At 32.5% G+C, this 12,833-nt stretch overlaps 2 protein-coding genes and 1 long non-coding RNA gene across 3 annotated transcripts in view; 2 read left to right on the top strand and 1 right to left on the bottom strand.

Annotated features, from left to right (window-relative positions):
- LOC147078414 (protein dissatisfaction-like) overlaps positions 1–1,025 on the top strand; it is a 107,780-nt gene extending 106,755 nt beyond the window's left edge. The window contains exon 8 of the mRNA XM_085960469.1: positions 766–1,025. Coding sequence (XP_085816595.1) covers positions 766–1,025 — 260 coding nt within the window. The remainder of the gene's footprint in view (positions 1–765) is intronic.
- Positions 1,026–7,060: 6,035 nt separating this feature from the next.
- Positions 7,061–12,717, bottom strand: mora (cysteine and histidine rich domain containing protein). Its single transcript, XM_085957003.1, has 6 exons — positions 12,511–12,717; positions 12,237–12,373; positions 10,351–10,568; positions 9,220–9,433; positions 8,144–8,338; positions 7,061–7,538 (listed from the first exon to the last, which is right to left on the bottom strand). The coding sequence occupies exons 1-6, from the start codon at positions 12,587–12,589 to the stop codon at positions 7,254–7,256; spliced, it is 1,128 nt and encodes a 375-aa protein (XP_085813129.1). The 5' UTR covers positions 12,590–12,717; the 3' UTR covers positions 7,061–7,253.
- On the top strand, positions 10,163–12,701 carry LOC147078413 (uncharacterized). Its single transcript, XR_015071812.1, has 2 exons — positions 10,163–11,362; positions 11,742–12,701. It is a non-coding gene; the product is annotated as an uncharacterized LOC147078413 (long non-coding RNA).
- Positions 12,718–12,833: the final 116 nt, after the last annotated feature.

The following is a 12,833-nucleotide window of genomic DNA, read 5'->3' as shown; positions in this document are numbered from 1 at the left end:
TTTCTAATACATACAAATGAATATATTTGCCCAGATAAGTATTATAATTAATTATGTTTGTACATATCATATGTATTAATTGTGAAGTGTATATCCAAACAAAAACCCACCGAAAACTTTTATTTTTAATGTGTAAGGAGGCGTCTCCAAGCCCAATTCACTTATCTCCGTCCTGTCCGTTGCGTTGCCACGTACCTCCAGAGAACTTAATTATTTTATCGATACAGCGGCCTCTAGGTCTACCTTGCGGACATTTTGTACCTCTTGGGTGCCACTGGATGACTAGATTTATTTTGTCCAACGATTGTCCCTTCTTCGAGCTATGTGTCCAGCCTATTTCCATTTTAGGCTCTTAGCGAAATATATTCCATTGCAAACTTTTGTCTATCTCCTTATCCACTCATTCCTCTTTTTATCCTTTCGCGTTATGCCCAGCATGCATATATACCTACGATGTAATGACTTTTACTACTAAATATGTAATGGTTTCACGTTTGATGCATGCCTTTCTATAATGGTACATATTATTATGACAGTTATTGTTAATTTTGTTTGGCTGGGATGATATCTTTCTCAAAGGCAGAAGTCACTAACCTTTGAAAACTTTAATACTGGTTTTTGCCATCCTCGTGCTATCCATATTTTTATATTATATTATATCCATAATTAAGTTCAATTACTCCTATTAGGTTTATTGGTGGGGCCAGTGGGCTCTAATAAAAACAATTTTAACTTATAACCAATGTGCCACTGATCAAATTATAGAAACTGCTGGTCTGTGTGACGTCCAACCCGTGGAGATGCTCCAAGACCAGGCGCAGTGCATCCTGGCAGACTATGTGAGACAGCGCCACCCCCGCCAGCCAACTCGTTTCGGACGGCTTCTGCTCCTCTTGCCTTCACTGCGGGCGGTGCGCCCCCCAACAGTGGAATTGCTCTTTTTCAGAGACACCATCGGGGACATCCCCATCGCTCGCCTGCTGGGGGATATGTACCACATGGAGAAGTATGCTGGACAGCCGTAATGGTACGCAAATATGTACCGTAACGCGCGTCTTAACTACAATAATGACTAAAAACTCTAATGCAAGAATGAGATCTGTGTTCCATAATGATATTTCAATAAATTAAGCTGCACAAATACTTGAGCCAAACAGCATATTATCATTGATACTACAACATCTGCTATATGGTTAAATAGCAGAAACATTTCACCGTAGCACAGTTTCCCGTGAGCTTTCTTATCGGAAAGAGAAGACCGTATACTATACGGTCTCTGAACATTAATTCAATTTTCATAGTTGATTTTGGCAAAATTCATGAATTCAAGAATGAAAACCTAACCTAACCTAACAAATAATCCAGTATATTATCGGCTATTTTCAAAATTTGTTTGCTGCTGGCTTCCTGTAAACTGACAAGAGCCGTGTTTTATTTAGACGTGACAATTTTATGTCAGTACTATACGACCCAAAGAGGTTGGACGGTCTTTAATATACGGCCATATATTTCCGATATAACATTTCACGGTGAAGTGTGATACAGCAAACTGCGTATGTACAAGTTTACGGACACCCTGCTATGTATATCCTTATCCTATGGCGATTCCCAATTAACCGCTGGTTTAAAATATTAATTGTTTCTTTCTCACAGATGTTAGGTTACACTGTTTGACTCATTTCTGCCAATGACCTCAGTTTTAACAAATATTTAACAAATTAAATAAATCCAAATTATGAATCTATTCAACATTAATTGCCGTTGCATATTTATATTAATTTTAAGCTCTTAATGCCCCTTTCTGGATTATTGTGCTTCAACTAAAACATTGTAGTAATCAAGAAATTTATATTATAAAAATGTAATATCAATTTTATCAGTATCTAGATATGTATAACAATAATTATTATGATTCTAAAAATTCAATTATCTATCATGTAAATAATACTACATACATTGTTACCCAAAATGCCATAAATATCATTGGCGAGAGGTGGAGGTAGACTGTTGATTCAACATAAATTGTGCACACTTAACTTTATCAGTCATACTTATTTGTTTTCATAGAATTAAGGTTATAAATTATATTACATACCTATATGGTGTTGGTTAATTTTTTTAAATTCATTAAGCCCCACCTATACTAAACCTTTCTTCTATATCAATACCCCAGTTCAATAGGGGAACAACTCATAAAACCTTGTTCCAAGATAATGGCGTTTGAATTTTATGCAGTAATTCTCATTTTAATTTTAAAGCCTTGATTTCGTTGAAAGTGTATGTTTTTTTATATTTAATTTAGTAGAATTCATCAATGCACAATGAAATTATACATTTTAATAAGGAATTAACCAATAAATTTGATTATATAACGGAATTACTATTTAATCTCAGAAAGGGTTATTCGATTTTATGACACATTGAAGACATTTTTGACTATTTTTTTGCTGAATTATAAAGAGAAGACTTTTCTACATCGAATGGCATTCTTAACTCAAAACCTTTAAATTATGAGTTGTTCCCCTATTGATATATAAAATATCTAAAACCATGTATAATTTAATGGCATAGTTTTAGATATTCTATAGATAAACTAATATTTTTTGACTACTATCTGCTATGGCTTGGATTAGGCGGGGTTTAATTGAATTTTAAAAACTAACAAACACTATCTACACGTTGTAGTCTTAGCTCAATGATAAAAAAATACGTTGACTGACAAAGAATAATATGCACTATTTATGTCGGATCTTAACAGCCTACCTCCACCCTTCGCCAATGATAGATAGATATGTACATTATTATGTAGGTACTTAAAAAGAATGTTTTATAAATCAGTGCACGTAGGCATTGGTGTCTCTAAGGCGCAAAGCCCACAGAAAGCGCCATACCACTGGCGACGGACGGAGGTAAGCTGTTAAGATCCGACATAAAATTGCACACTAAATTTTGACATATGTATTTGTTTTCATTGAACTAATACTGCATGCAGATAGTGTTGGTTAGTTAAAAAAAAATAATTAAACCCTGCGTAACCAAGCCATAATACATAATAGTAAAAAAATACCTAGTTGTCTATCTATAAAATATCTAAAATTATCCTATTATATCACAATGAAAACAAATACGTATGACTAAGTTTATTTTGCACTATTTGTGTTTGATCTTAACAGCCTACCTCCACCCATCGCCACTGCGGTATACGAGTTCATTTTTCAAGTTGCGCTACTACTCACCCAAAATATGATGCGATCCAACACTGCAGAACCCACTAAGTTTTATGGGGTGGAAGATGCATGCAAGTGGCTCAATTTATGCTGTTAAGAGGTATTGTTCAAACGGCGACGCCACTCAAACCACCCGCCATATCTTTTTTGTTATTGATCCTACCTATCGGAAAATTCGACCGAGATCGGTTTCTAGATAGAAAATAATGTTTAAAAAACGTGCAGTAGATCTACTTTCCGAGATAATAAAACGCAAACATTTCACTTCACTACTAACATGGGCAGTTAGGTGAGTGTAGGCTTTTTATGTGTGCTGAGCAATATCTCGTAGACCCATGACAAGTTCCACACCTCGCCACGCCGCTTTCTGTGAGCTTTTTGCCTAACTAGTCAATAAATGAAATAAATAAAATACATATTTACGATCACTTTAAATACCAATGATATATAATAAAATAATAAATGTTATAATCTACATATTAGTACTAATTTTTATAGTGTTTACCATACTCTAGATATGATATAAAAAGTTAAATTATTACTATTTTCACTCTGCGATTGAACATAATATTATGGACTTTGAGTGTGGTGTATCTAAATTTATTCTAAGACAGTTATTGCTCGTTTCCATGAGATCATGAACCACTGATCAAGAAGAGAGTATGTTAGCCTCTATTTTACAGTATGTGTATATAAATACTTATCTTACTATGTATCTGTATCTATCATGTTCAAGATTTTGTACATAATTAAAATAATCATTCATATTAAAACATAGATTTATATTATGATATTATTGCGGTATGAATCAAATAGTAATTTTAATGTACAATTATAATTTATAACAAATGTAAATATCAAATATTATGCAAATTGTAAAATAGTTTATAAGTATATTATTGTATATAATTGTTTCTAAATTATTAATGTTCTATGTCAAAAATATTGTACTAAAATCTTGAGTAAAACTGTGATATACAAACCATAGTGTTTTCTTTTTGTTATACCCTGAATCACGTCTTAGATAGATACCTAGCCAGTCATTCTAAATAGGAAATACTATAAATTTTCTATGAAATTACGCATGGGCTATTTCGCCTACATTTACAAAAATCCAAATAAGTCATTATAATTGTTATGTTATAGTGATAATGTGGTATAGTAATGATAATTTATCTATATTAATGGATTGTCTAAATCTGGTAGGCGGTTTTATCTCGTATTTCAATGAAGTACATACACATTCATACATTTTGAATAGTATAGATCAGTGATTTCAAACTGGGAGGCGCGGAGTGTTGCAAAGGGAGTCGTGAAAAGTTTAATACAAAATGTAGCCACAGGTTTGCAGTTTGCAAGTGCATAGTTTGTAAAACGGCCGCTAGTTATAAACTACTTAAAAGGACAGTCCTATAAAAGGTTGTTTGCAAACCTGTCTGAAGATAATATGGAGACTCATTTTATTATACCTCACTTACTATTGTGAAGCGCGCTGGTTATCTTGTGAAAAAATAATACAAAAGAGCCAAATCATAATATTGAAATTTGAGGCAAATTTGTTTAGGTTGAAACTTAAAAAAGAATGAGTGAATAAATCAATGCAACCACTAATGAATTCACTGATTTAAAAAGACAAAGTGAATGCATTTATAAAAAATTGGATCTTTGGAAATCAAAATTACAAAAAAAATAAGTTTGTCATGTTTCCACTTTTAAATGATTTCTGTGCCAGATATAATACTGAAGCAAATAAAAATCTCTTTACTGAGCACTTCGATAGTTTACTAATGCACTTTTCACGATATTTATTTATAAGATCTCGATTTTCGCATGGATATAGAATCCATTTGTCAATGAACGATGATGAATTTGGATTGACTACTATTGAAAAGGAAAAATTGGTAGAATTACCACGCGATAATTTATTGAAACAATAAAACCTAATTCAATTGTGGTTGAGTCGAAGTGAAGAATAATTTTATAACAGTTTACAACATTTTATAACAAGTCAAGAAAAGCAATACAAGTTGTAAATAAAGTACCTACTGCTACCATTCTACACATCATATTTATGCGAAACGGTATTTTTAGCATTAGCTGCAATGAAATCCAAATATCGATCCCGTTAAGTAGAAAAAGAGCACTTTTTGCTAATAAACAAGCATATCAACCACATGAAAAACAAATTAATTTAAAAATTAATATAATATAGTAAAACCTTGTTTATTTTTATAATTACATTTTTTTTCATTTTTTGTATTAGTACATGTTTGACTATTTAAAAGGGTGTCTGTATTATTTAATGAAATAAAGGGAGGGGAGGCGCCAAGATTAGATTTTTTTTAAAGGGAGGCGAGGTAACATAAAGTTTGGAAACCACTGGTATAGATTATGTTAGAATAGCCTCGCAGAGGGGTCGCCCATAATTTTTGATTTACCGTATTTTTCACCCACCGTTAAATCTGATATACCATCATTAATCGTCAGGTGGTCGAATATAGAACTAAGCTCATGACAGTATAAAAATATTAAATGATGTCAAATGCTAGCATGTGGCGCCCTCACTCAGCAGACAACTTATACTGGTGGATCTATACACCGAAAAACATTTTTATTGGACTTCTTACTAGATTATTCATAAAAAAACCGATGTTTTTCTAGCCCCACCACAGACAAAATAACCCCAAATCTGTAGCTTTCTGGTTTGTTTTTTGTCTCTTTTTTTGGTAATATTTTTATACTTTCTGAATGCCGCAAATAAAAAACCATGATCTTATCTATGATAAAGATCACGCACTTGAAAATTTGCAAATTTATAGAGTATTCACAAAAGTGAAATTATTTGCCAGTAGTAACAGTAAACTAGCACTATGTTCTAAGATTGAATTAGGCTAAAATAAATTTCACTAAGTGGAATTATACAATACATTGAATAGGTGTAATATTAGCGTTTGACGGTATGGCGACAAATTGTGAGATTTTTATACCTACTTATCAATATGGTGTACATTTGTAATATTGTACTTATGAAATGGTGTCTCTATGAAACGATAAATCTCGCAGAATCTGTTTTTGAATCACTGTTATAGGTACACACACACATATGTATGTATCATTTCTTCGATCTAAAGAATGAAATACACTATTTAAGATTTGTCTGATGTCTGCATTAATCAACATACATGCTATCAGTTTTATAGTTAATAATAATTAAAGAAAAATTACTTAGTATTAATATTATAGCAGTAATGGCAAATACGTGGCAGGCTAAAAGTTTTTGACGGCACGCCAAAAAATAAATTCCTTTAATTTTTTAATATTCAAAACGTTTATAGCGGAAAAATATAAAATCAAAGCGAAATCATGTTGATGTATAGTGTATACTGTGGCAACACATGGAAAAGTATGCCTGATACTTTTATATCTGTTAAACAACTAGCAATTTCGTTGTTGACGATTTTTTCTTCCACATGTGAAAGTATTTTTTCTATATTGAATCATATACATTTAATCGGTCGACAAAGGAAGATTCAGCAGCATGTATTAATTTGCAATCAAAGACATATCAGCCTGATATAAAAATTTCTTTATTTTCTTTCATTTTATGTGTATCACTTTTTTTATATAATCAATAAAAATATAGTTACCATGAATACTTGTTTATTTTATATTCAATAAATATGATTTAGATTATATTATCATGCGTATGCCTAAAAGGGGATGGCATGCGCCACGAATTAAAAAAAAATCGGCTTATTTTAGCACGCCGATCAAATCCTATTTTCCATCCCTGTATAAAGTATTAAATGCAAAGAAAACAATGAAAGTATTTTGTGATGGATTTATTATATTTAATTATTCAATTACCTACGTATTACAATTGAAAAAATAGTTGTAAGGATACATTAAAAATAATATAATAATATTATAATATGTTTAAGACTATAATATATTATAAAACACAATATTCATTCTGAGTTCAAATTATAATTCATAATCAATTTTATAAGCAAAACAATATGAGAATCATTTTCGATCCAAGTTAAGCATTTCGCTAATGGTAACATTTCCAAAGTGTGTAATGGGCTCAACTTCATCCAGATCAATGATATCATCGTCACCGTTTCCTTGCCACACGTACGTCTCTTTGTCGGGTTTCTTACCCTCGCAGTCATCAGTAGGCGGAGCTGCTTCAGGCATTTTTTTTGGAGGGAAATTCAAATCGACCCAAGAACCAGCTTCGGCTTTACGGAGTTTCACTTCAACTTTTGTGCCCAACATCTGTACACTGCTCTCTTTCACGTCTATAACCTATAAATAAAAGAAACACAACTGCAATTTCACATTTGTATTGCTGCTGTCCCTTAGTTATGGGGATACACAGTGGCGGCTGCTCAAACATCATAAAAGAGCAATGCACTCCTTACAATTTTATAAAAGAAGAGAAGACTTGATGCATGACAATTCAGTATATTGAAAAGAACTGGCCGCCACTGGTAATTCCTTGCTTTTACATTATTTTTCACACTCCAATCAATTCATTAGACAAATCAACAAAGCAAAAACAAGGTAAGTAAAAATTTATAATATACATTATTATAAACTATGGAAAAACAAAGAAAATCATCATTTTTCTTACGAGTAAGAGCATACAATGTTCTACAAGTATTTTAATATGTAGATGAGAATTGATTATAAACCAATGGCATAAATGAATGAGTGCGAGCCCCAGATTAAACATACATTGAGAAAAAAAAACACAAAAATTTTGTAGTTAGTGGCCGTATCATTCATTGGGCGGCAGATAAGTATAAATGCATTGAATATTTTTACCATGTCAGATAAGAATTATATTTAAAATACATCAATGAATGTCTTTGAATACTAAAAATTAATGACAATTTATATATACTAACTCCACGCAGCTCCAAATCCAGATCAAATGTAGCTCCGTTTTGTTTCGGGAAAACTAGCTTGATTGACAATCGTATGGGATTAATTTTAATGCAACTCTGTGTAGGATTATATTCCTTTGAATAAACTGCAGCTACAACATGAGTCGCTGTCTGGTGCCAGTCCCACCTGCACTGAACTGTGTTTGATGAGTGAGACTAGAAAAGAAAGAAAAAAATGTAAGAATGGGACACTAGAATATTACACACTATTACTATTGGTAATAATATATAACCTCACTTCAGTTTTTTAAACTATGTACAGCGCCATAAAATCGTAGCATATCATGTTTGTAGAAGAGGTATACGTGATATAGGGTGTGGGCATATAATAATATGTACAGAGGATTTTTAGTTTCCCAAATGGCCATGATGACGTGTCGGCCAGGATATAGAAGTCGCACTGTATATCTTATCTTCTTTTTCACAAATAGCATTTACACATCATTCATAATGCATTAAAAATGATGATTGAATATACATATACGTGTGTTATTAATTAATGATTTTTTTGAAACGGTGTTTTAATAAGGTTTGTTTCATAAACATACATTATTCATTTTAAATAATTATTTTTGCATAAGATAAAATGCTGATGCTCATATGGGTGGGAAAATTTGTAAGCACTTAATATTAATAAAATACTTGAAAGAGGTGACCGTGTGAGTGAAGCACGTGTTGTAGAAACAATATCTATATGACGTGATAACACATTTTATAAATCATCATGATTTACCACCAACTAAACAAGGAATCTCTTGAAAAGTACAAAATTCAGGATCACGTAAGATTACTCATATTTTTATTCTATTGGTTGGAGAGCCTTTGTCTCCTTAAGTACCCTCTTTTATGTGTATTTTCCACCTTGCTGTGCCAATCAATCAGTTCAACAAGACTGGGTCAATATTACAATCACTAAATATAAATATGTACTTCTTGCAACTCTCATTAGAGTGGTTTACTTAATTATGCCAGATCTATAGCCATTTGTATTCATTGTATGATAATATTACCTATAGCATAATAAAAATATTTTTTACCTCTTTCTTCCACATATGTGTTCCGTTAGCACAACCGATTTGGTTCAAAAAAGCGTTGAAGTCTGTAGTGCGCTTTTTGCAACAGGACCAGTACTTCATTCCTTCATGAAAGATCGGTACTCCAGGGTGGTAGACGCAGTCTGCCGACTCACTTTCTGGACCTTCATATGTCCTTCTGCAACCGCCGTTCTTGCAAGAAGTGCCTATCATAATACTGAAAAAGTTTCAATAATTACAAGGTTTTTTCTTAGCGCATTAGTTGTTAATTCAGGAAATGATAATCAAAAGTCATGTCTTGACAATTAAACAATGTTTTATAAAAATATTTTTTTGGAGTTCAATAAATTATTGATTGGAAACATCCTTATATGAAGTTTTAAGGTGCATTGTTGAATAGAATTTTTTTTCAAACCATACTTTTTTTCTCAGGTTGAATGAAAAAAAAAAAACCAATTGGTTTCAGTGTTGCCAATAGAGTATTTTTATTCGAAATCTATTCATTTTTAATAGGCATTTTGGCTTCAAAAAACGCATCCGGCATATAGTATCAAACCTAGCAGTTTTTTACACCGCAAACATATTAAAATTTTGTACGGGAACTTTATGCTTTTGGGTCGACTTATCTCTTTTTCATTTCGGCATATGTGTATTATGGTTAAGACTTATCCTCCCTTTCCCTAACGTAAACGAAATTTTTAGTTTTATATAGTTACTTATTTATTGTTTATAGAATAATAACTACACTGACCATGTTTGATCCTAATAAGATCGTATGAGCCTCCACAGAGCGGATATGTGTATTTGCCAGAACCAGGTTTCGAACCTGGGACCCACGACGTTATAGGCCAAAGCTTAAGCCGCGCTGCAATCGCGGACGAACGATAAGCTCATCGTCAATTTTTGTTCTTCTGATAATTAGAATGCCAGTTTTTATACATCTTCTAATAGTTATTAATTATTGCTAACCCAATTTTGAACAAAAAATCTTTTAAATATTCTTAAAAATTACCTTACACTTTATAAATGTAAAAGGAATACAGTCATACAAATTTTATAATTACCTATATAATTTAAATTAAAATGTGCACGTAATTAATTGACAAGAAAATATAAATATTCCTTGAAACAAACCTATCATCTTCAACCAGAAAGTGCTGGAGATTGTGGTTCTGGCATCCATTGACTTGCTGTTTGAGAGTTTCCGATATACTTGGGACTAACGTGGTAAGGGGAGAATTAAAAGGTGGTCTCACAAGAGCAGGCTGGTTCAATGGTTTGGGTAATTTCACTTCAATCACTTCGTGGGCAGTTTCCTTGTCTACTTTTGGCTTCGGTGGCTCGGGAGGTTTCTTTAAAAAGATGAAATACAAAAAAAAATCGACATGAGGAATATGGAAATGAAAAATGATAATTTGAAATAAAGATAGGTTATCAAATTTAACGTTCATATAGAATTGATTAATTTTATTATTGAATTGGTAACTATAGAAAAGTTATCGCAGTGAAACCCCAAATTTATATTTTTAAAGGGAATGACCGTAAATAGCGGGTTATCAAGAAATCAATCAAATTGCTTTGGCGCATATTTTTGGCTTTTTTATATAAACTACTTCATTATTAGTTAGATCGAAGGTTTCGTCTTGTACGTTATAAATGCTAGTAAAACATTCAAGCCACAATGGTGAATGACAAAAAATAACATGTGTCCACCAATTGTATTGTGTAAACTTAGCCTTGTATACTGCAGATGTGTCTATAAAAAGGAATGCACATATGCATGAACACCTTAACCAACTGTAAACTTGGCCTTGGAAACGGCAGGTGTGTCTATAAAAAGAAATGCGTTTATGCGTCTGCACCTTACAATTTCAATGATAGCCATGCATTTATGAACATACAAATTATTATGTGTTAAAATAAATTTTACAAGTAAGTACTAAGTTTTCTACAAACCAATCCACAATGGAAAATTATTAGCCCATGACACCATTTTGTAAGCTATAAGTAATATTATTAAATATAGACGATGAAGGCACATATTACAGTAGCGAAACACATCACAGAAATACCCAGGCTTGTTATGATGTGATCTTAAATAAAAAGCCATTAACCAAAACCAACTTAAATTTGCAACAGTCTTAAGGTGACGCATCAGTGAAACGCCAAATAATTCTCAACTGTACGCGCGACGAAATTTTGTACTCGCTTCGCATTCATAGAGAGAACGTTGAGTCAGACATACGTCACTTTGCTGCGTGATGGAGACGGGCCAATTAATTCTAAAATCGTGTAAAGATGACTAAAAACGTTACCCATTTACTTTAAAAAGAAAACATGTCAATGAATATATTATTATTGTTACTAATAGAATAATAAACAGAACGTTAAATGGACGTATGTTGGATTTATATGAGAAATAATATTTCGTTTGACAGGCGTCTTTTGCACCCGCGACCCGCAATCCGCACATCGCCTAGCAACGATCTTTTTAGACCGTGCCTCAACTAATGCATGGCCTTAAGGAAACGGCCGAAATAGTAAAAGCAATATGATATTACTTTAATAATACATTACTTGCCCAAAATAAAATTGTAAACAAATGAAATTCCTTATTTGGGTAACCCATTTACATTTTGTATGAGATAATATATTGAATTTTGGCTTTTGACAGCAACAGACCAAAGGAAATGACTGAGATTGTGGAAGTATTATGATATTAAATTCCTTATTTGGGTAATCTGTTTAGATTTTTATGGGCTCAATTTCAATCTTGGACACATTTCAACCAGAGCACATGTCAACATTAATTTAGGTCACCTACGGATTTTAGTGGTCACACGTAAAAAGCCGCAAATCCCCGAAACAAAACACTGAGAAAGTTGTTATAAATAAGAATCTGGGCAATTGGGTTTAATGTCAACCTACAGTAATCTGTAGGTAACCAGTAACCTGGAAATCATGGGCAAATCACACTAGACGGTAAATCTCATAAAATAAATTATAAATAGAACACTTACTTCATTAGAATGGTTAGAAAATGTACACCCTGGGATGTTCAGAAACTCGGTGAAATCAACGACTAGCTTTGAGCAGCAACTCCAGCCTTTGAGGGTATCGTGAAAAACTGGCATTCCGGGGTGATGGGAGCATGAATCTGGAGGGAAAACGCCAAATATTGTATAAAATTACAGTCAACATCAATTATTTATGATATAATAACAATATATTACCATTATTTAACTTAAATAGGGCTGAAAATTTATTCTAGAAAATTCTTCAAATTTCTTATACCTGCTTCATTATTTGAAGGATTAAAGGTTTTCCCACATCCTCGGTTATAACAAGTCAATTCTCCCTCTGGATCCGGCATAGTGTAAAATTAGCAGAATTGTGTATGGTTAAAGTTCGATTTTAACCTATGTAGATTAGCCTAAAAATTAACAAAATATGCAAGTGTCAAAATAATTCAACAATGGAAAGAATCTGGGTTTCCGATTCCGGCAATTATTGCCATCATACAAAAATATTTCTCCAGATTTTCTATTTAAGTGCAAGATCAAAATAAATCAACTTAACATCACCCAAGCCACATAGCCCAAACAAAGCTAATTAAA

The sequence above is a fragment of the Rhyacophila brunnea genome, unplaced genomic scaffold (genome assembly GCF_057557595.1).
Source record: "Rhyacophila brunnea isolate RB1 unplaced genomic scaffold, BYU_Rbru_1.0 scaffold_11, whole genome shotgun sequence".
Classification (NCBI taxonomy): Eukaryota; Metazoa; Arthropoda; class Insecta; order Trichoptera; family Rhyacophilidae; genus Rhyacophila; species Rhyacophila brunnea.
This window is presented reverse-complemented; position numbering and strand designations above follow the sequence as displayed.